The sequence below is a fragment of the Dendrobates tinctorius genome, unplaced genomic scaffold, assembly GCF_039654945.1.
Source record: "Dendrobates tinctorius isolate UK_male_01 unplaced genomic scaffold, ASM3965494v1 ptg000304l, whole genome shotgun sequence".
Taxonomy (NCBI): domain Eukaryota; kingdom Metazoa; phylum Chordata; class Amphibia; order Anura; family Dendrobatidae; genus Dendrobates; species Dendrobates tinctorius.
In genome coordinates this window covers 4,674,242-4,694,207 of record NW_027361971.1, presented here as the reverse complement: position 1 = coordinate 4,694,207, position 19,966 = coordinate 4,674,242, and the positions used below count along the sequence as shown (strand labels likewise).

The window sequence follows — 19,966 nt, the reverse complement described above, 5'->3', positions numbered from 1 at the left end:
GCCGAATGGCACAAGAAGCATCTCCCGCCTGAGTAGGGTGTTTCCTAATTCTCGCTGGGATAGGCGTGCCTCTGAGAAGACTTCTGAATAGTCGAGCAAATGCGTTGGCTCTTGTGGCCCTGAAGCGGCTAAACCATGTCTGAGACCCTGAGGAAGAACGAATAGAGCGTCCAACCTACTGAGGGGCGCCTTCCTCGATACACTCTTCACTACATCAAGGAAATGAAGAACTCACCCTTCCCAATGTACTGGTGCCGGACAAAAAGAGAGAAGGACAATGACTTCATTAAGGTGGACAGACTAGACCATCTTGAACAAAAAAGAACGGAGACTGTTCGATGACCACCTTGTCCTGGTGGAAAATCAGGAATGGAAATCGACAGGATAGAGTGACCGATTCGGAGACTTGCCTGAGACGACTCTGCGACGTCACAGCAACAAGAAAGGCTACTTTCTGAGACAGAACTGGCAATGAGATGTCCTGCAACGGTACGAAAAACTGCCTGCTGAAGAGCACCAAGGATCATATAAGGCCCCAGGACTCTGATGGCATCCTATAGTGGGGCACCACATGGGAGACCCCCTGAAGGAAAAGTCCTCACTTGAAGAATGGAAGCAATCCTGTGCTGGAATAAATCGGATAAGGCTGAGATCAGGCCTTTGAGAAAGCCGAGACGCCAAGCCTGATTCCAGGGCAGTCTAAAAGAAAAAATTGCCATAATGGAGGGAACAGAGAAGACCGAGAACATCCGTAGTCTCAGTACCATGCAAAAATGGTTATCAGGTGCGGTGAAAGATACTAGCTGATGCAGGCTGCCAAGCACTGATTATGGTGGGAAACCCCTGATGAGAGAGCCCAGCCTGAGATAGCACCCAGGCTTCAACGGTCAAGCCGTTAAACACAGGGCCACTGAGATCTCATGACAAATCTGACGTTGGGAGGGCAAAACAGGACGATCCGGCAGTCGCAATAGACATCAGCGACGAACTGCACCAACTCTTACGACACCCAGCGTCGCCAAACCAGGGCGACTAGGATAACTGGAGTCCCTCCCGCCTTGATCTTCCTGAAGACCGTAGTGAGTAAAGAAAGCAGGGGAAAACACTATGGAAGATGAAAATAATGCCACGGAGAGACCCGTGCATCCACCTCTATGGTCTTGGGATCCCGAGACCGAGCTCTGAAGTGGAATATCTCGGCGTACAATCAGAACTACGCCTAAGTCTTTAAAACAAATACAGATCTGACGAAAGATGAAGTTCTCCTTGTCCCAAGGCAAGACTTTGCCGGTTAGGAAAAAACTTGCAGCCAAATTCTCACGCCTGGGATATGCACTGCTGGGATTACTGAGTGGTTCCTTTCTGCTCATCGGAGAACATGGGCTCTCTTGCGCATGACCGTCTTGCTGCGTGTACCCACCTTGATGGTTGATGTACAGTGCCTTGCGAAAGTATTCGGCCCCCTGGAACTTTTCAATCTTTTCCCACATATCATGCTTCAAACAAAGATACTAAATGTAAATTTTTGGTGAAGAAACAAGTGGGACACAATTGTGAAGTTGAAAGAAAGTTATTGGTTATTTTAAATTTTTGAGCAAATTCAAAAACTGAAATGTGGGGTGTGCAATATTATTCGGCCCCTTTACTTTCAGTGCAGCAAACGCACTCCAGAAGTTCATTGTGGATCTATGAATGATCCAGTGTTGTCCTACATGACTAATGATGATAAATATAATCCACCTGTGTGTAATCAAGTCTCTGTATAAATGCACCTGCTCTGTGATAGTCTCAGGGTTCTGTTTGATGCACAGAGAGCATCATGAAGACCAAGGAACACAACAGGCAGGTCCGCGATACTGTTGTGGAGAAGTTTAAAGCCAGATTTGGATACAAAATGATTTCCAAAACTTTAAACATCCCAAGGAGCACTGTCCAAGTGATCATATTAAAATGGAAAGAGTACCATACCACTGCAAATCTACCAAGACCCGACCATCCCTCTAAACTTTCATCTCAAACAAGGGGAAGACTGATCAGAGATGTAGCCAAGAGGCTCATGATCTCTCTGGATGAACTGCAGAGATCTACAGCTGAGGTGGGACAGTCTGTCCATAGGACATCAATCAGTCGTACACTGTACAAATCTGGCCTTTATGGAAGTGTGGCAAGAAGAAAGCCATTTCTCAAAGATATCCATAAAAAGTGATGTGTAAAGTTTGCAACAAGCCACCTGGAAGACACAAACATGTGGAAGAAGGTGCTCAAGTCAGATGAAATAAAATCGAACTTTTTGGCAACAATGCCAAACGATATGTAAGGCAACACAGCATATCACCCTGAACACACCATCCCCAATGTCAAACATGGTGGTGGCAGCATCAATGTTTGGGCTTGCTTATCTTCAGCAGGGACAGGGAAGATGGTTAAAATTGATTGGAAAATGGATGGAGCCAAATACAGGACCAATCTTGAAGAAAACATGTTTGTCTGCAAAAGACCAGAGACTGGGACAGAGATTGTCTTTCAACAAGACAATGATCCCAAACATAAAAGCAACATCTACAATGGAATGGTTCACATATAAATGGCCAAGTCAAAGTCCAGACCTGAATTCAATCGAGAATCTGTGGAAAGAGCTGAAAAATACTGTTCACAAATGATCCCCAAACCTCACTGAGCTCAAGCAATTTGCCAAGGAAGAATGGGCAAGAAATTCAGTCTCTCGATGTACAAAATTGATAGAGACATACCCCAAGCGACTTGCAGCTGTAATCGCAGCAAAAGGTGGCGCAACAAAGTATTAAGTTAAAGGGGCCGAATAATATTGCACGCCCCACTTTTCAGTTTTGGAATTTCCACAAGAGTTTAAAATAACCAAAAAATTTCGTTCAATTTGACAATTGTGTCCCACTTGTTGATTCTTCACCAAAAATTTACATTTGGTATCTTTATGTTTGAAGCATGATATGTGGGAAAAGGTTGAAAAATTCCAGGGGGCCGAATACTTTTGCAAGGCACTGTATGTACAGCTGTGGCGTGGTCCAACTGAATTCGGATGGAGAGATCAGTCAGGAGATAATGGAACTTCTGCCGAGCTAGCCGAAACGCTTGGATCTCTAGGACATTAAATCGGGAGGCTCAACTCCCGAGATGACTGGCATCCCTGAGCAGTGTGGTGACGGAAGATTGCTCCCCAGCTGAAAGACTGACATCGGAAGTCACCGCTAGCCATGAGACCGGAAGAAAGGATTTCCTCTGGTTGAGAGATGACCTCAATGTCCACTACCTGAGAGCCCGTCTGACCCACAGGGGCAAGCAGCACCGGCAATCGAGGGAGAACAGGTTTCTGTCCCAGGCCGCCACAAGAGCCTGCTGCAGGGGACAGATGCAGCTGAGCAAGGAGTCCGCTTCCATTGCTGCCACCATTTTTCCCAGTACCCTCATGGCAAACCGGATGGAATAAGGGGATGAGTGGTAAGGGCTAGGAGCCTATATCGCAGGAGAGTCACCAACCCACGGGAGGAGTCCGAGAGTAATTCCCCCCCCCCCACCTCCAAAAAAAAAAAAAAAAAAAAAAACACACCACACACAACACATCCACTGGCCTGCAACGGGGGAAGATTTGCCTAAATTGATTAGGCAGCTCAGGCGAGAAAGACTCTCGCAAGTGCTACGAACACACTCCACGCAATACTGGAAAGACGGACCCTTGATTAGAAAGTCATCCAAGTAGGGCACAATGACCACGCCCCGAGAGTGCAAGATGGTCATGCCGGCCGCCATGACCTTTGAACACTCTGGGAGCAGTAGCGAGGCCGAGGGGCAAGGCCGTGAACTTGAAAATGCAGTACGGGAATGGCGAAGGGCGGGAATTTCTAGCGAGATGGGAAAAAAAAAAAATAAAAAAAAAAAAAAAAATAAAAAAATCGGAGTATTGATTTACGCATCCTGAATGTCGATGCTAGAACCCCCTTTTTTCATCAAAAACAATGACCGAACAGAGAGACTCCATGTGGAAATAGCGCACTATGACAAACCAGTTTAAAATTTTGAGATTCAGTATGGGTTTTGTGGTTCCGTTTTTTTTTTTTTGGACCCACAACCAGGTTCGAGTAGAACCCCCTCGAACCCTTTGTTTTCTGGTACAGGAACAATAACCCCGTGTTGAGGCAATGAATACATAGCTCAAGGGAAAAAAAAAACAAACAAAAAAAAAAACAAAAAAAAACACACCTTTGCCCATGCCTCTGATTTTGGACGACGAGAAAAAGAACCACAGTGTTGAGGGACGAAATGAAAACTCGATTTTGTTGATGCTGAAAAAGGACAACTAATCCTTTGTTGGGGAAGAAATTTGTTCTTCCCTCCCGTAGCATCAAGATAAGCTGATCCGGGCTTCTCATCAAATAAATGCCCGCTCTGGCAAGGAAGAGATCCAAGAGCCTTTTTTTGGACGTAGAGTCCGCTTTCCATTCTCTGAGCCGCAGTGACCACCTGACCGTGATGGCATTTGCTGCTGACAGAGAAGCGCAGTTAGCCATGTCCAGAGGGGCGCGCACAAAATAATCTCCAGCCAGCGCGATCTGATTGGCTAGATCTGCTGTCTCCAGGGAATAAAGCCCCTGTCACACACAGCGATCTCGCTAGCAAGATCGCTGCTGAGTCACAAGTTTTGTGACGCAACAGCGATGTCACCAGCGGTGTCTGACGGGTATCGCTGATCGTTCTGGATTGGCCAGGACATTTTTTTTGATCACTGGTCTCCCTCTGGCCAGCACGCATCGCTGCGTGTGGCATGCGGGAGACCAGCGATCTGGAGCTGATAACCAAGGTAAACATCGGGTTTCTAAGTGCCGTGCATCGCTTAGAAACCCGATGTGTACCGTAGTTACCAGCGCGCTGGTGCAGGGAGCTGGTAACCAAGGTACACAGTAGGTAACTAAGTGACGTGCGTCGATTGTTACCCGTGTGTCACTGTCCTGATCGCTGGTGAAGCTGCCTGTTTGACAGCTCACCAGCAATCATGTAGCGACACACCAGCGATCCTGACAAGTTCATATCGTTGTCGGGATCGCTGGTGAGTCGCTATGTGTGACGGGGCCCTAATGCTGGCTGGGTATTTTTCCTGGTTGCGAAGAGATCCATCTGCGGTCTGCCCCAGCAATGGCATAGGCTGTAGAAAATTTCCACGTTCAATTCCCACTCCGTTGGCCAGATCTTCTGCCTGCTGCCACGGTGTTCTGGGACCCTTTGAGATGGACGGCCATTATGGATAGGACGTTTCTGCCCAGGAAAAAAAAAAAAAATCTTCCTCGAAAGCTCCTAGAGTCTTTTATGTCTGGTCCCCCCTTGATGCCGCAGAAAGCATACTGCTGTCACGGTGTCCGATAAAATCTTGAAATGCTGGTCTTTCAGTCTGGCTCGATTCTGCCTTAGGGCTTCCCACGTGGCATAGAGCTCCTTGTAGTTGGGAGGAGCTGGACCGCATGTTTGCTGGCCATTCCCCCTGAAGAATTCTTCCTTCTAGAGGTGCCCCCCAACCCCGCTTGCTGGCGTCTGTGGTAATTAGGATGCATGGGGAGGTGATCCAGGGGACGCCTTTCCTTAGATTCTCCAGCTGCATCCATCACTCCAGGGATCTTCTTCCTGCCGAAGATATTTTCTTGTCTAGGGAGGATTGGCAACGATCCCAGGCGGCCAGGACTTCTTTCTGCAGGGTCCTTGAGTAGAAGTGAGCCCACCGGACAAAAGGGATGCAGGATGTCACGAGTCCCAGACCGCGCATTGCCGCTCTGATGGAAATGCAGCCTTTCTGGAGCTCCTTCATATTGTCTCGAATCACTTTTTCTGACCGTAAGAAGGATGTTCTACTGCTGGAATCCAGTAGTACTCCCAAAAAGATCTCTTTTCTGGCACCAAATCTGATTTTTCCTTGTTTATGATCTAGCCCAAAAATTCTTGAACAGCTATTGTCTTCTCCCTGGGTCACTGCAGCTCCTCGGTTGATCTCGCCACCTGGAGAAAGTCATCCAGATATGGGATGATGATTATTCCCCGATTTCTTAGGAAGGCTACCACCTCAGATTATTTTCGTAAAGACTCGAGGCAACGAGGCCAGGTCAAACTGAAGACACTGGAACTGAAAGTGACAGGTCCGATCCCGAAATTTTACTGCAAACCTCTGGAATTTTTGTGATGTTGGGTGGACCGGCACCTGATAGGCACTTTTCAGGTCCAGCGTGCACATCAGGGCGTCTATCAGAAGGACTGTGGATCTGACTGACTCCATCCAAAATTTTTTGCATGCGACCAAGGCGCTTAAGGGCTTTAAATTTATAATGGAACGGGATTCTCCGGATGGTTTCATGATGGAGAGTAGGGACGAATAGTGACCCGAGTCTATGTCTGCCCGGGGAACCATAATTATTACGGCTGAGTCTGCCAGGTCCATCAAGTCTATCCACATCTGGGAGTGGGCTTTCACCATAAAGGTTAGAAATAGATCTCTTGGGGGGGGGGGGGGGAGAGGAAAATTCTATTTGGTAACCTTCAGATATTGTTTTTAATACCAACTGACTTTGTGACCCGAGACCATTGGGCAATGAATACCCTGAGCAGAGCCCCTATACTGGCATAGTCATGTCCTTCTGAATCTTGTACGTGATCCAAAAGGGGGGCTCTAGATTTTCCGGCTCTAGAGTGGGTACTACTGTAGGGACCCCTCTGAGACCTCCCCTGGTATCTATAGTCCTGCTGTCTCCTCGGGCCACTAGGTCTACGAAAGGGCTGATCCCTCGGCTTTTTTCCTCTGGGAAACTCTTTTTTATATCGGATGCTTTTTCCAATATATCATCTAGTGCTGGTCCAAAGACCTTTAACCCGGAGAAGGGGAGGGAACAGCTTGTTTTTAGAAGCGTCGTCCCCCGATCAGGTCTTTAACCAGATAGCTCTGCACGTAGAATTTTACAGAGAGCTATTTCAGGTTTAGAATCTTACAGATTCTGCCGTTGCATTGGCTAGAAAAGCCGTGGCTGACTTAATGAGTGGCAGGGATGCTAACATTTCTTCCCTTGGGGTTTTATTAGCCAAGTGCTCCTCTAACTGCCCCATCCACAAAAACATAGATTTTGCTACCGAAGTAGCAGCTACGTTTGTTTTAATTATGGCTGCAGATGTCTCCCAAGCCCGTTTTAGCAAATTATCCGCCTTTCTGTCCATGGAGGGAATGGATGTTTTTCTGGCGACTTTAGCCACCGGAACATCGATTTTAGGGACTTCTTCCCAGACCTTAATGTCCTCTGGGTCAAAGGGGAGACATCTCTTAAGGCCCCGTCACACTAAGCGACTCACCAGCGATCCCGACACCGATATCAAGGTGTCAGGATCGCTGGTAAGTCGCTATGTGATCGCTGGTGAGCTGTCACACAGACCGCTTCACCAGCGATCAGCACAGCGATGCCGAGCGCCCGGCATCGCTGGCTATCGCTGTAGAAAATAGTATCAAAATAAAAAATATAGTTATTCTCACCTTCCGACGTCCCGTTCAGCCATCCTGCCTCTCTCCACGCTCCGGTCCCAGTGATCATTTGCACGAATGACCGCGAGATGTCACGGTCTCGTGGGATAACAAAGTCTCGCGGTCATTCATGCAAAGGATCACTGGGACCGGAGCGTGGAGAGAGGCAGGATGGCTGAACGGGACATCGGAAGGTAAGAATAACTATATTTTTTATTTTTTTTATTATTTTTTTTTACACCTGATTGCTGGTCTCCCGCTGTCACACACAGCGATGCGTGCTGGCCAGCGGGAGACCAGCGACCAAAGAAATGTCCAGAGGTTTCCTGCAGCGATCAGCGATACCGGCAGGGGGGCCGCTCGCTGATCGCTGTCACACACAGCGATCTCGCTGGTGAGATCGCTGTTACGTCACAAAAGTTGTGACTCAGCAGCGATCTCGCTACCGAGATTGCTTAGTGAGACGGGGCCTTTAGGCTAAGTGCACACGTTGCAGAAAATTTCTGCTCAAAAACTTGAATCCCTTCCCAGAAAACCGCACCTATTTTTCCACGGTGGTTTTTGCGCGGTTTTGATGCGTTTTTTTCCGCAGCGGTTTCAAACCGCATGGAAGAATCCGCAAAATTAATGAGCATGCTGCGTTTATCGCGATGCGTTTTTTTCGCTGTAAAAAAAACGCATCAATGTGCACAAAATGTGCAAAATGCATAGAAATGACTGGGAAGCTTATTTTTAGCGGTTTTATAGTGAAAACCACGGTAAAAACTGCTAAAAAAAAAAAAACCCGCTGTGTGTGAACACAGCCTTAAAGTCCCGGGCTTTTCCGCCTCCTCCCACTCTTCCAGGATCATAGCCCGCACGTAGTCATTCACTGGAAACACCCGTTGCCTTTGCACCCTAAGGCCCCCAAACATCATGTCCTGCCTGGACTGTGGCTTCTGGACCTCCTCTATTTGCATCGTGTACCAGACGGCCTGGATCAGATCATCGGTATCGTCTGAAGAAAACCGGTATCTTCTTCCCTGCTCTGGTTCGTTAGAGCACACTTCGCCTTCTTCCTGATCCGACCCCCGGGATTAAGAATCCTCATCTGAATTAAGCTCCATCTCCCACCTGGTCCGTTTCGCACTGGGACCTGGACTGGCGGGCGGCGACTGGGAAAGGGTGGCAATGGAAGCCTGGACATGGAAGCCTGGACTTCTTCCCGAATCAGTGATCTCATCTCAGATAGGAGGGACGGCTGTTCCCCATTCATTACTTTGGCCGTACATGCGTCGCAAAGCATCTTTTTATGCTTGCTAGGGAATTTTGAGTTGCATATAGGGCATCTATTAGACTTCCCTGTGGCTTTTCCTGTCTGCTGGTCGTAGGAAGGGGTATTGTGGGGGATTCCTTTTCCTGCATAGTGCAAGAGAGGGATAGTCAGGGCTCTGGTCCGGGATAGTCAGGGTCCGGGAAATCAGTTGCACACAGCGCACTCACCCCGTCCGGCTCAACTCTGCTAGGGTCCTCCATGGTTGGTCCTTCCGCTGTGAGCCCCTGCGAGGTCAGGAAGGTGGATGCTGCCTGCCTCGCTGTTGTCACGCTCGTTTGCCCTGGAGCGCATGCCGACCTGTACTTACAGCACTCTGACGTCACCGGAAGTGCGCCGCGACCCCTCTCCACATGACTTCAGGTCCTCGCGCTGCGGCCGGCGTTGGAGCCAAGAGCCTCTGCTGTGGGAGGAAGCAGCTCTACCCAGGGGCCTCGTCCCACCCCTGGTCTTTGCGGCTGAGAAACCCCCACCCAGTAAGGTTTCAGCAACGGACATACTTGACAGGGGGAAGGTTTGGACAAGCCGCCCGATTCCCCTCGGCCCCTCCGGTAAGGTGAATCCTCTTGTGCGGTCCTCCATGCAGGGACAGGAAGAAACACTGAGGGAATGTGGGTGGGGAAAGCTTTTAACTTCCTGTGTGCTCTTCCTGTCCCTGCAAAGAAGCGACGGACATCCTCCCTGGTGCTATCAGGAAGGACGTCCTGGAAAAGTGTGCTGAAAATCTCGGCTTATACACACGCGTATATATGGTAGGTTCAATTCAAACTTCATTGGTCTGCATATTATATCCAAAAGTTTGAGCTCCCGCGGTTACCAAGTATACTTGTAAAATGTTCTTTTACTAGTTACCACTGTATACAAAAGCAATTCTATACTTTATTTTGTAACATACTGACAGATACTGGCCAGCCTTAAGCCAAAAAGGACGCTCTTTGGGTCTTAGTTGGGCTAATAAAGCCTTACAGAGACATTTAGCATGTATAGCAGCTAGCCTGACGCATGCTAAAAAAGGTACATACGAAAATGAAAGCCTTGAATTTATAGCAATCCTCAGAAATAAATTAGAAGACATCTTACCATTGCTGGATACCTCTCGATCCATATGTTTTTCAGACTTTAATTCTTTTAGTGTTTTAATACCATAGTTTAGGTTAACAGCTGCAAGAAATTTCAACAAGAAAATCTGTATTCCCTTAAATGCAGTAGTGGCAGTTTTTATGCATTATATATGGAGATTATACCCATAATCCTAAATAAATACGGCAATGGTCACTTCAATAAGCATATCCCAAAAAAAAGAAATCTTCATGGAATATATCATGAAGATTAAAGAAGTGAAGACAATAATGGATATTAAAAAACTAATTTTTATTGGTAGTCAATTTAAAACAAATTTTGGTTTTTGCAACAGCTATTTCAGTTTCATATATCTAATAACTGATGGACTCAGTTATATTTCTGGATTCAAATGAGGTTTATTGTACTAACAGAGAATGTGCAATCTGCATTTAAACAAAATTTGACCGGTGAAAAGTATGGGCACCTCAACATAAAAGTGACATTAATATTTCATAGATCCTCCTTTTGCAAAAATAACAGCCTCTAGTCGCTTCCTGTAGCTATTAATGAGTTCCTGGATCCTGTATGAAGGTATTTGTGACCATTCATGTTTACAAAACAATTCCAGTTCGGTTAAGTTTGATGGTCGCCGAGCATGGACAGCCGCTTCAAATCATCCCACAGATGTTCAATAATATTAAGGTCTGGGGACTGGGATGGCCATTCCAGAACATTGTAATTGTTCCTCTGCATGAATGCCTGAGTAGATTTGGAGCGGTGTTTTGGATCTTTGTCTTGCTGAAACATCCATCCCCTGCGTAACTTCAACTTCGTCACCGATTCCCTCATGTCCCGATTCTGCACTGAAGCATTACAATGAAACACTTCAAAGTGCCCTGGATGAAACTGCACCTCCTATACATAGAACAACTAGGCACAGACAGCAACAAACCTGGCACACGCTGCGAACACGCTTCCTACAGCGGTGCTCTAGGTGCGCCGAATGTCTGAGGAGAAAATCCAGTCTACCCGAAGATTTCATCCATTATAAGTTTATGCTTAAATCATACAACACTGCCCTTCACCTCTCAAAACAAACCTATTTCAACACCCTCATCACCTCACTATCCAATAACCCGAAACGTCTGAGACTATTCATTCCCTACTTAACCCAAGAGTGCAGACCCCAACCACGAATCTCCATGCTGATGATCTGGCTAATTATTTCAAAGAAAAAAATTGACATGACATATCCGACACTGTCCTACCTCCCCCACTGCATCTAGCTCACTCGCTGATTTTGAACCAGTAACAGAAGATAAAGTAAACAGGCTCCTTGAATCTTCTCGTCCTACCACTTGCACCAGTGACCCCATTCCATCACATCTCCTCCAGTCCCCTTCCCCTGCTGTCACCACTCACCTAACAAAAATATTCAACCTCTCACTCTCTTCTGGTATCTTTCCTTCCTCAATTAAGCATGCCATCATACAGCCATTACTTAAAAAAACCATCCCTTGACCAAAACCGTGCCGCTAATTATAGACCTGTCTCTAATCTTCCCTTCATCTCTAAACTCCTGGAACGCCTGGTCCACACCAGTCTTATCTGCTCTCAGTTAACTTTCCTCGACCCTCTACAATCCGGTTTCCGCTCTCTACACGCTACTGAAACTGCCCTCACTAAATTCTCTAATGATCTTTTAACAGTTAAATCTAATGGTCACTACTCCATGCCAATTCTCTTGACTCTCTCCGCAGCATACGACACTGTGGATCATCAACTCCTCCTCACTATGCTCCGTTCCATTGGCCTCAAGAACACTGTTCTCTCTTGGTTCTCCTTCTATCCCTGACCGCTCCTTTACTGTATCTTTTGCTGGCTCCTCCTCCTCATCTTCCCCTTACTGTTGGGGTTCCTCAAGGATCGGTTCTAGCCCCCCCCCCCCACATCTGATCACTGGCTCGGTCTTGTTATCTGCACCTCAAAAACATTTCTAAAATTCGACCCTTTCTTACTTTTGACTCTACAAAAAGTCTTATACTGTTTCTCTTATTCATTCTCGTCTGGACTATTGTAACTCTCTACTAATTGGTCTCCCTCTTAAACTCTCCCCTTTCCAATCCGTCCTGAATGCTGCAGCTAGGATCATATTCCTCACCAATTGTTATACCGATGCCTCTACCTTGTGCCAGTCTTTACACTTGCTACAGTATAAACTTATTACCCTCACCCACAAAGCCCTCCACGGCTCAGCACCAACCTACATCTCCTCCCTCGTCTAAGCCTACCACCCTACCCGTGCTTTCCGTTCTGCTAATGACCTGAGGTTAACATCCTCATTAATTAGAACCTCCCACTCCCGTCTCCAAGACTTTTCACGTGCCGCACTAATTCTCTGTAATGCACTACCTAGGCTAGTACGATTAATCCCCACAGTTTTAAGCGTGCCTTAAAAACGCATTTCTTCAGAATGGCCTATCGCCTCAATGCACTAACCTAAATATCCCAGTGTGGCTCATTTCAAAATTTTTTACCATAACCAGGTTCCTCGCATCATGTTCTCACATGCTTTTTGCATTTAATAGCCATCTGTGTCTGTACTGTTACATATTTAGACTGTTAACTGGTTCATGCAGCAACAGGAACACCCAATTCTTACACTAGGGATGGTCCAAACAATAAAAGCAATTGTTACCATCCACCTTTCATGTCTCTCCTTTTTCCTTATAGATTGTAAGCTTGCGAGCAAGGCCCTCATTCCTCTTGGTATCTGGTTTGATCTGTGATTATTGCTATGTTATGCTGTAATGTCTTTTGTCTGTAGAAGTCCTGTCTATAATGTAAAGTGCTGCGGAATATGTTGACGCTATAGAAATAAATTTGTTATTTATGAGATTTAGTGGAAACGCCAAAGGAAGTACTCAGCATAGAGCACAAGATAAATGTGAACTTAGCCTTAAAAGCAAAAGGTTATGTGCTCCAAGATGCTACCAATAAAAAATTCATCTCAGTCCACGAAAAACTCAGGTCCGGAATCAAAGGAAATATTTGGGGTTCATGTTACTGGTAGCACAAAGACTCGAGCTCCAAGTCCTGTTGCCTACTGGCTGCAGATTGCCTGCAACAGTCATGTGACGAGCTAATAAATGAAGAGACAAAATAACAGCAAAGGCCCTGGAAGGAAAATGAGCAGAAATTGGGGCACTTAACTACGGGATAACCCCTTTTATTTACCTTTTTTCACTGATTTTCTAGTAGATAATGTATGTATTCCTTGTTGATTTCCAGGTGCCATACTATGCTGAGAAGAATTCTTCATCTCCTCACCTTCTGAAAATTGATCTTTGAAGAAAGAAAAAAAAAAATATTCAGACAAAGCTGATATGGTTTGTGACTCCGGGTCTGCTTTACGCTTGAGTTCCTAAACAATGGAATTCAGCTGTGCATCCAATGGTGCCATTGGCTTCAGTGAGGCACATACAGTTTCAAACATCACGTGTTGGGACTCTTCTGTTGGCATCAGTCTTTTATAGGGCTCATTCATATGTCAGTTTCTTGTACAAGTTCTGTGAAAGTAACTCCTCACTATTATAGCCTATAGAGCTGTATATTTTTACAGACTGAGTGGTTGGCAGAAAAATAACAGATGTACTGAATCTTGATCAGATTAAAACTGTTTGAAGCAAAGTCTATAGGTCTGAGAGGAAAAGAAACAAAACTGGACATCACTCAGTTGCCTTACATGGGCTGTTTGATATGAGAGGGTTGAGAAACCTCAATTTTTTCATTGCATCTGAGAAAATTGATGGCTAATTTCTGGTGATGAAAAATACGAGAAAAATAACTGACTTCTGAATGAGGCTTTAGCTGGACACATTAGTGTCAACAAATATGATGTGTACTTATTACTTTACCCCACAAAATTGTGTACTAGGTTTTCCTGCAATCAAACTCACCATCGTCATCTTCATCATCATCAGCTGCATTAATGACCACAGGTGGATGTGTAGGACTTGGAACATTCTCTGTAGCTTCCATTTTTTTTACCCCACGTAGTTGTGGTGTGGGGACCACAGAAAGCTTAGCTGGGGCTGGCGATGGTAGAGAGGTCTGCACATCAGGTTCACAGGGTTCAGGTTTTGCCGACGCTATGGAAGAATATTTAGACAGAATCAGATCAGCTGCAATGATAAAAACAGATGAAAGACTGTTTGTTGAATATACAGAAAGCAAAACACTTACCCTTATTGGGAGGAAAGTATGCACCATCTACAAATCTCCCCTTTGTGTGATGGAAAGCACAGTTTGCCTTCTGACAACCAGAGATCTGGTTTTCCCAGTAGCAGGCTATCTCACTGCGTTTTTTCTGCAAAGATCAGATCACAGTTAACATGGTGAGAATAATGTTCTGAATATAAAAATTAGTCACACTTGGTGCCAGTGTGACCAATAAAAGGATAGATGATTGGTGCACAAAGCACTCATTATAGATAGCTGTCGTTATTTTAGTATATGTACTCTCCTTCTTTGATCTCAGTATACCCTTTTAGATTGAAAAATGAGGAAGCATAATAGCCAGAAACTTAAGTTTTCAACACGGCAATTACTATCAATGGATCACTCTGTTCTATTTTTGCAAATTAAGTAATATTGAATTCATATCTACATCACTAAATATTATTCTATTCAATTTTCACTTGATGTCTTTTATATACCAGACATAATGCAGCAAAAACTACTCCATAAAGATGCAAAAGGTGTGATGAATAAGCCATTTAGAGAAACACAATACTACAAAGATTTTTAGCAACCCAAAAATGATCCACATTTGGCTGTCACTTATTGATCTTGAGCACTCACATCAATTTCCATGTGGCGATACTTGCAAATTTGGCGAAAACACCGGCCTTCCTTCCACAAAGTGCAAACGGTTTCATTTCCTAAGGCAGCCTCAGAGTGACGGAAAGCACAGCCGTCCCCCTGTTGAAAAGCAGAAATTAGTACCAACTTATTGATCCCATGAGGAATAATGAAGTAGAATAAAACATAAAAAGTTTCCATTATATATTAGATACCGAAATATCCAAAGTACATGGCATAACTGCTTATCCACCTGACCGAAAACCACATACATCATTTGCAGCATATAGATACCTGGCCACACGTTGACATACATGTTCATCATTCTGATTGCAAGGGCACAGGAGTATTGTGTAAAAGTAGTAAAATCTACAAAATTACATAAATTTTCTATTGCCAAATGCAGGAAAAAAAAAAAAAAAAACAGAACATGTTCAGCATGCTGCAGTGCCACATAAGTTATAAAACATGTTTTTGGTCAGTTCCAGAAAGTCAATTTAACAATAATTGACAGCTACGCAGAGAAAAATAGAAAGTTATGGCTCTTGAGACACCAAGGAGAAAAACAAAACACATTTTGGTCCTTAACCCCTTAAGGACCAAGCCACTTTGTAGGTTAATGACCAGGCCTTAATTTTGAAAGTCGGCCCACTGTCACTTTATGTGGCTATAACTCTGGAACGCTTCAACGGATCTTGCTGTTTTTTCGTGACATATTGTACTTCATGTTAGTGGTAAAATTTCTTTGATAGGACTTGCGTTAATTTGTGAAAAAAAACTGAAATATCGCAAAAAGTTTGAAAATTTTGCAATTTTCAAACTTTTAATTTTTTGTACCCTTAAATCAGAGCGTCATATCACATAAAATAGTTAATAAATAACATTTCCCACATGTCAACTTTACATCAGCACAATTTTGGAAACTTATATAACAGAAAATACCCAAAAGTGACACAAAAAAAAAAAAAAAAAAAATGCAACCCTCAAGGTGTTCAAAACCACATTCAAGAAGTTTAACCCTATACGTACTTTGCTTCAATTCTTGTAATGTGGAAGGAAAAAAATGAACATTTAACTTTTTTCACCAAAAATTTTTCTTCGGACAATTTTTTTTTATTTTGTCAAGGGTATCAGGAGAAAATGAACCACAATATTTGTTGTGCAATTTCTCCTGAGTACATCGATACCCCATGTGTGGAGGAAGACCAATCTTTAGGCGCACGGCAGTGCTCAGAAGGGAAGGAGCATCATTTGAGATTTTGAATGTCAAATTGGTTGGAATCGAGAGCGGACGCAATGTCGCGTTTGGAGAGCCCCTGATGTACATAAGAAGGGGAAACTCCACATAAGTGGCCCCATTTTGGAAACTACATCCCCCAAGCCACTTATCTAGATGTGTGGTGAGAGCTCTGGACCCCCCCCCCCCCCCCCAAGAGTTTCACAAAAGTTTATAACAGAGCCGTAAAATTCAAAAATATATTTTCCACAAAAAAAGATCTTTTCATCCCCCAATTTTTATTTTCTCAAGGGTAACAGGACCCCAAAAGTTATTGTGCAATTTGTCCTGAGTACGCCGATACCCCATATGTGGGGGTAAACTACTGTGTGGGTGCATGGCAGAGCTCGGAAGGGACACTTTCAACACAAAACTGGCTGGAATTCAGATCGGAAGCCATGTTGCGTTTGGAGAGCCCCTGATGTGCCTAAACTGTGGAAACCCCCCAAAAGTGACCCCATTTTGGAAACTAGACCCCCAATGAGCTTATCTAGATGTGTGAGCACTTTGAACCCCCAAGTGCTTCACAGAAGTTTATAACGTAGAGCCGTGAAAATAGAAAAAAAAAAATCTTTTTTCCACAAAAATGATTTTTGCCCCAAAATTTTTATTTTCACAAGTGTAACAGGAGAAATTAGACACCAAAAGTTGTTGTGCAATTTGCCCTGAATACGCTGATGCCGCATATGTGGGGGGAACCACAGTGATCGCCTTACTGCGATTTTTGGGAGGCAGAATGAACAATTCCACAAAAGGTGAAGAATTGGTTTTATTTTTTACGCCGTTCCACATGTGGTATTAGTGATTAAGCAACTTTATTCTTCGGGTCAGTGTGATTACAGCAATATCAGATTTATATCATTTTTTCATGTTTAGCTTCTGTCACATTAAAAAGGTTTTTTTTGGAAGAAATTTTTGAATCGCCGTATTTTAAGAGCTATAATTTTTTCCTTATTTCGGCCGTCATGTGTGGGCTTATTTTTTGCGGGACGAGCAGACATTTTTATTGGTACCATTTTCAGGTACATAACTTTTTTTTGATCGCTTTCTATTCCAATTATTGTGGAGGCAGAATGAACAAAAACCAGCAATTCAGGAATTTTTTTTTCTCCGCTCCACGTGTGGTAAAATTGATAAAGCAGCTTTATTCTTCGGGTCACTAAGATTGCAGTGATACCTCATTTATATCGTTTTATGTTTTGGCTTTTTTTTTTTTTTTTTTTTTTACACAAAAACTTTTATTGAAAAATTCATCATTTTTGCATCACTTCATTCTGAGAGCTATAACTATTATTCTGCTGATGGAGCTGTATTTTGAAGGACAAGATGGCGCTTTCAGTGATACTAGATTACTATTTTTTTTTATTGCACTTTTTCCAAGCGGTATGATACCAGTTGGAAAAAGTATCATTTGCTCCTTTGTTTTTTTTCACGGTGTTCACTGAAGGGGTTAACTAGGGTGACACTTTTATAGATGGGATTTTTAAGGACATGGTGATACCAAACGTGTTTTTTGTTCATTATTTTTTTTTTTACATAAAAATGTGTATTTTTTTAGGGGATTTTTATTTTATTTTTTTTACATATTTAAAAAAAAAAATAAAAAAATTTTTCCCCCTTGTCCCTTTAGCGGACTTTCACTTTGATTTGCAGGTATAATACATTGCAATGCTCCAGCCTATGGAGAAAGCTTCTCTAGCCTATACCTATGGAGGATCTGTCTTCATCAGGTGGATGAAGAGACTCAGACAAGAGATGGGTTTAAACCACAACGCGTTTCGACAGAGGATGCGTCTTCATCAGGTGGATAATAACATCCACCTGAAGACAGATCCTCCGTCGAAACGCGCTGTGGTTTAAACCCATCTCTTGTCTGAGTCTCTTTCCTGTGCTCCTAAGACAGTTTTACATTTTCTCATTGCTCCTATCCTCCATTGGAGGTTTTTGGCTGGAGCTGCGGTGGAGACCTGACATCCTTGTCTGCCCCTGGGTTGCTTCCTAAACGCTCCTTTATGACCGCTTATCACTGACTCTTATGCTGTGAGCATGGTCTCAGAGGCTTTCCGTAGCTGGATGACCTGGGGCTGGGCTAAAGCGAACTGGGTTAAAGCCAGCTGGGCTAGAGTTGGGGGTGTGTTAGGATTGGGATTAGGGGTGTGTTGGGGTTAGGGTTGCAGTTAGAATTGGAGGGGGGGGGGGGGTTCCACTGTTTAGGTACATCAGGGGGTCTCCAAACAAAACATGGCGCCACCATTGATTCCAGCCAATTTTGCGTTCAAAAATCAAACTGTGCTCCCTCTTTTCTGAGCCCTGCCATGCAGGGCTGTGGTGTCGGAGTCGTAGCTCATTTTGGTGGAGTCGGTATAAAATGGTCCGACTCCTAAAATATATAATAAATTGGGAACAGCAGTTCAATGCAAAATGTGCTGAATATTTTTTCATAGGAATTTGGGAAAGTTATGAAATGTCTTATAAATGGCTGTTCTATTCCTGATCTAAGGCTACATTCACACACAGCGTTTTTGCTGCGTTTTTTGAGGATACGTTTTTCAGCTGCAAAAGCAGATCAGCTTTTTAAAAAACCGCATCACCTGAAAGGTTTTTGAGCTCACAGATAATGTTTGCAATAGCAAAATCAGATTAGAAATCTGCTCTATCCATTTATCCATATCTGTCTATCCATATCTTATCTGTACCAAAAAGAATGAAAGCCGGGTAGCACACAGACTAACACTCCTTTTTTCTTTTAGCACCAGTCAGGTACACCTCATAGCTGCCCAAAAGGACGCTCAGGACAGGCATTGCTCGTCTTCAGTAACACATCAACATCAATTGATAGTTGTAATAAATAGACTGCATTCATCACATCTTAAGGTGCAGGCCTTATTTTCAAGCGTAGGGGTTTGCAGTATAAGGTTCTGCAGCAGCTGAGGTGTGCAGTAGGAGATTCTGCGGAAAAGTATGAGGTTCTGCCCCCCCTAGTTTTGATCCTGGCTAAAACAGTTTCTTATAGATATGGCGAACCCTTAGGTAACCCTAAATGAAGGTCAATGGACACAGGTGGCTGAATTGAAGGAATTGCTTAATCACCTATTTACCGTGACTAAAAAATTACAAGCTGAGGATTTAACTCCTGGCATTTTCATAAGGGAGTGGAAGAACTTGCTATTTTGCCTGTCCCAAAGAGGAGATTTAATCGCAGATGGCATTTCTGCTTCAATGAAACGGAGAGAGACACAGCTATTGGAAACTAAAATTTTTCTGGCAGCTGTTTATGTGGACCCAAGTCTTCGTATATTGCTTGATGATCAACAGCTTACTAAAGGAAAAGAAGCTCTGACTGAGGTAGCAGTTAGGGTACCGTTACACCTAGCGACTCACCAGCGATCCCGACCAGCGATATGACGCCGTCAGGATCGCTGGTGAATCGCTGGGTGGTCGCTAGTGAGCTGCCACTCAGGCAGATCTCAGCAGCGACATCGCTGGGGACGGGGATCGCTACTTACCTGTCAGATGCGGCGATCCTGCGTCCTCCCGCCCGGCAACACGCGTCGCTCGTCGTCACAGCAGGAAGCTGACGACGAGAAATGGTCCAGCAGCTCCTCGTGCGATCAGCGATAATCAGCGGGGGAGCCGGTCGGAGGTAAGTATCACATGCAGCGATATCGCTAGAAGTATCGCTGCAACGTCACAAAATCGGTGACTTTACAGCGATATTGCTAGCGATATCGCAGTGTGTAACGGGGGCTTTAGGATGAGTGGCCTACAGGAGGACTGCCAGGCGCAAGAGGACTTGGGCCCTGACAGTGCTACTGCTGCCATATCTTCATCCTCATCAGATGAGGAGTTTGACTTTGACAAGTATTTGGATGATATGGAGCAGGCAAAGCGTTGCTGCAAGGAAAAAGATTTCACTCCGTCTCCTATAGCAAGCAGA

The 19,966-nt window shown here is 44.4% G+C and overlaps 1 protein-coding gene across 15 annotated transcripts in view; it reads right to left on the bottom strand.

Annotated features, from left to right (window-relative positions):
* Positions 1 to 19,966, bottom strand: part of ZC3H11A (zinc finger CCCH-type containing 11A) — an 84,562-nt gene that overhangs the window by 35,723 nt on the left and 28,873 nt on the right. For all 15 annotated transcript variants that reach the window (XM_073560769.1, XM_073560774.1, XM_073560781.1 and 12 more), the window contains 5 exons: positions 14,754 to 14,873; positions 14,136 to 14,259; positions 13,850 to 14,041; positions 13,128 to 13,235; positions 9,909 to 9,989 (listed from right to left, as the gene is read on the bottom strand). In XM_073560769.1, the coding sequence (XP_073416870.1) occupies positions 9,909 to 9,989; positions 13,128 to 13,235; positions 13,850 to 14,041; positions 14,136 to 14,259; positions 14,754 to 14,873 (625 nt within the window). The remainder of the gene's footprint in view (positions 1 to 9,908; positions 9,990 to 13,127; positions 13,236 to 13,849; positions 14,042 to 14,135; positions 14,260 to 14,753; positions 14,874 to 19,966) is intronic.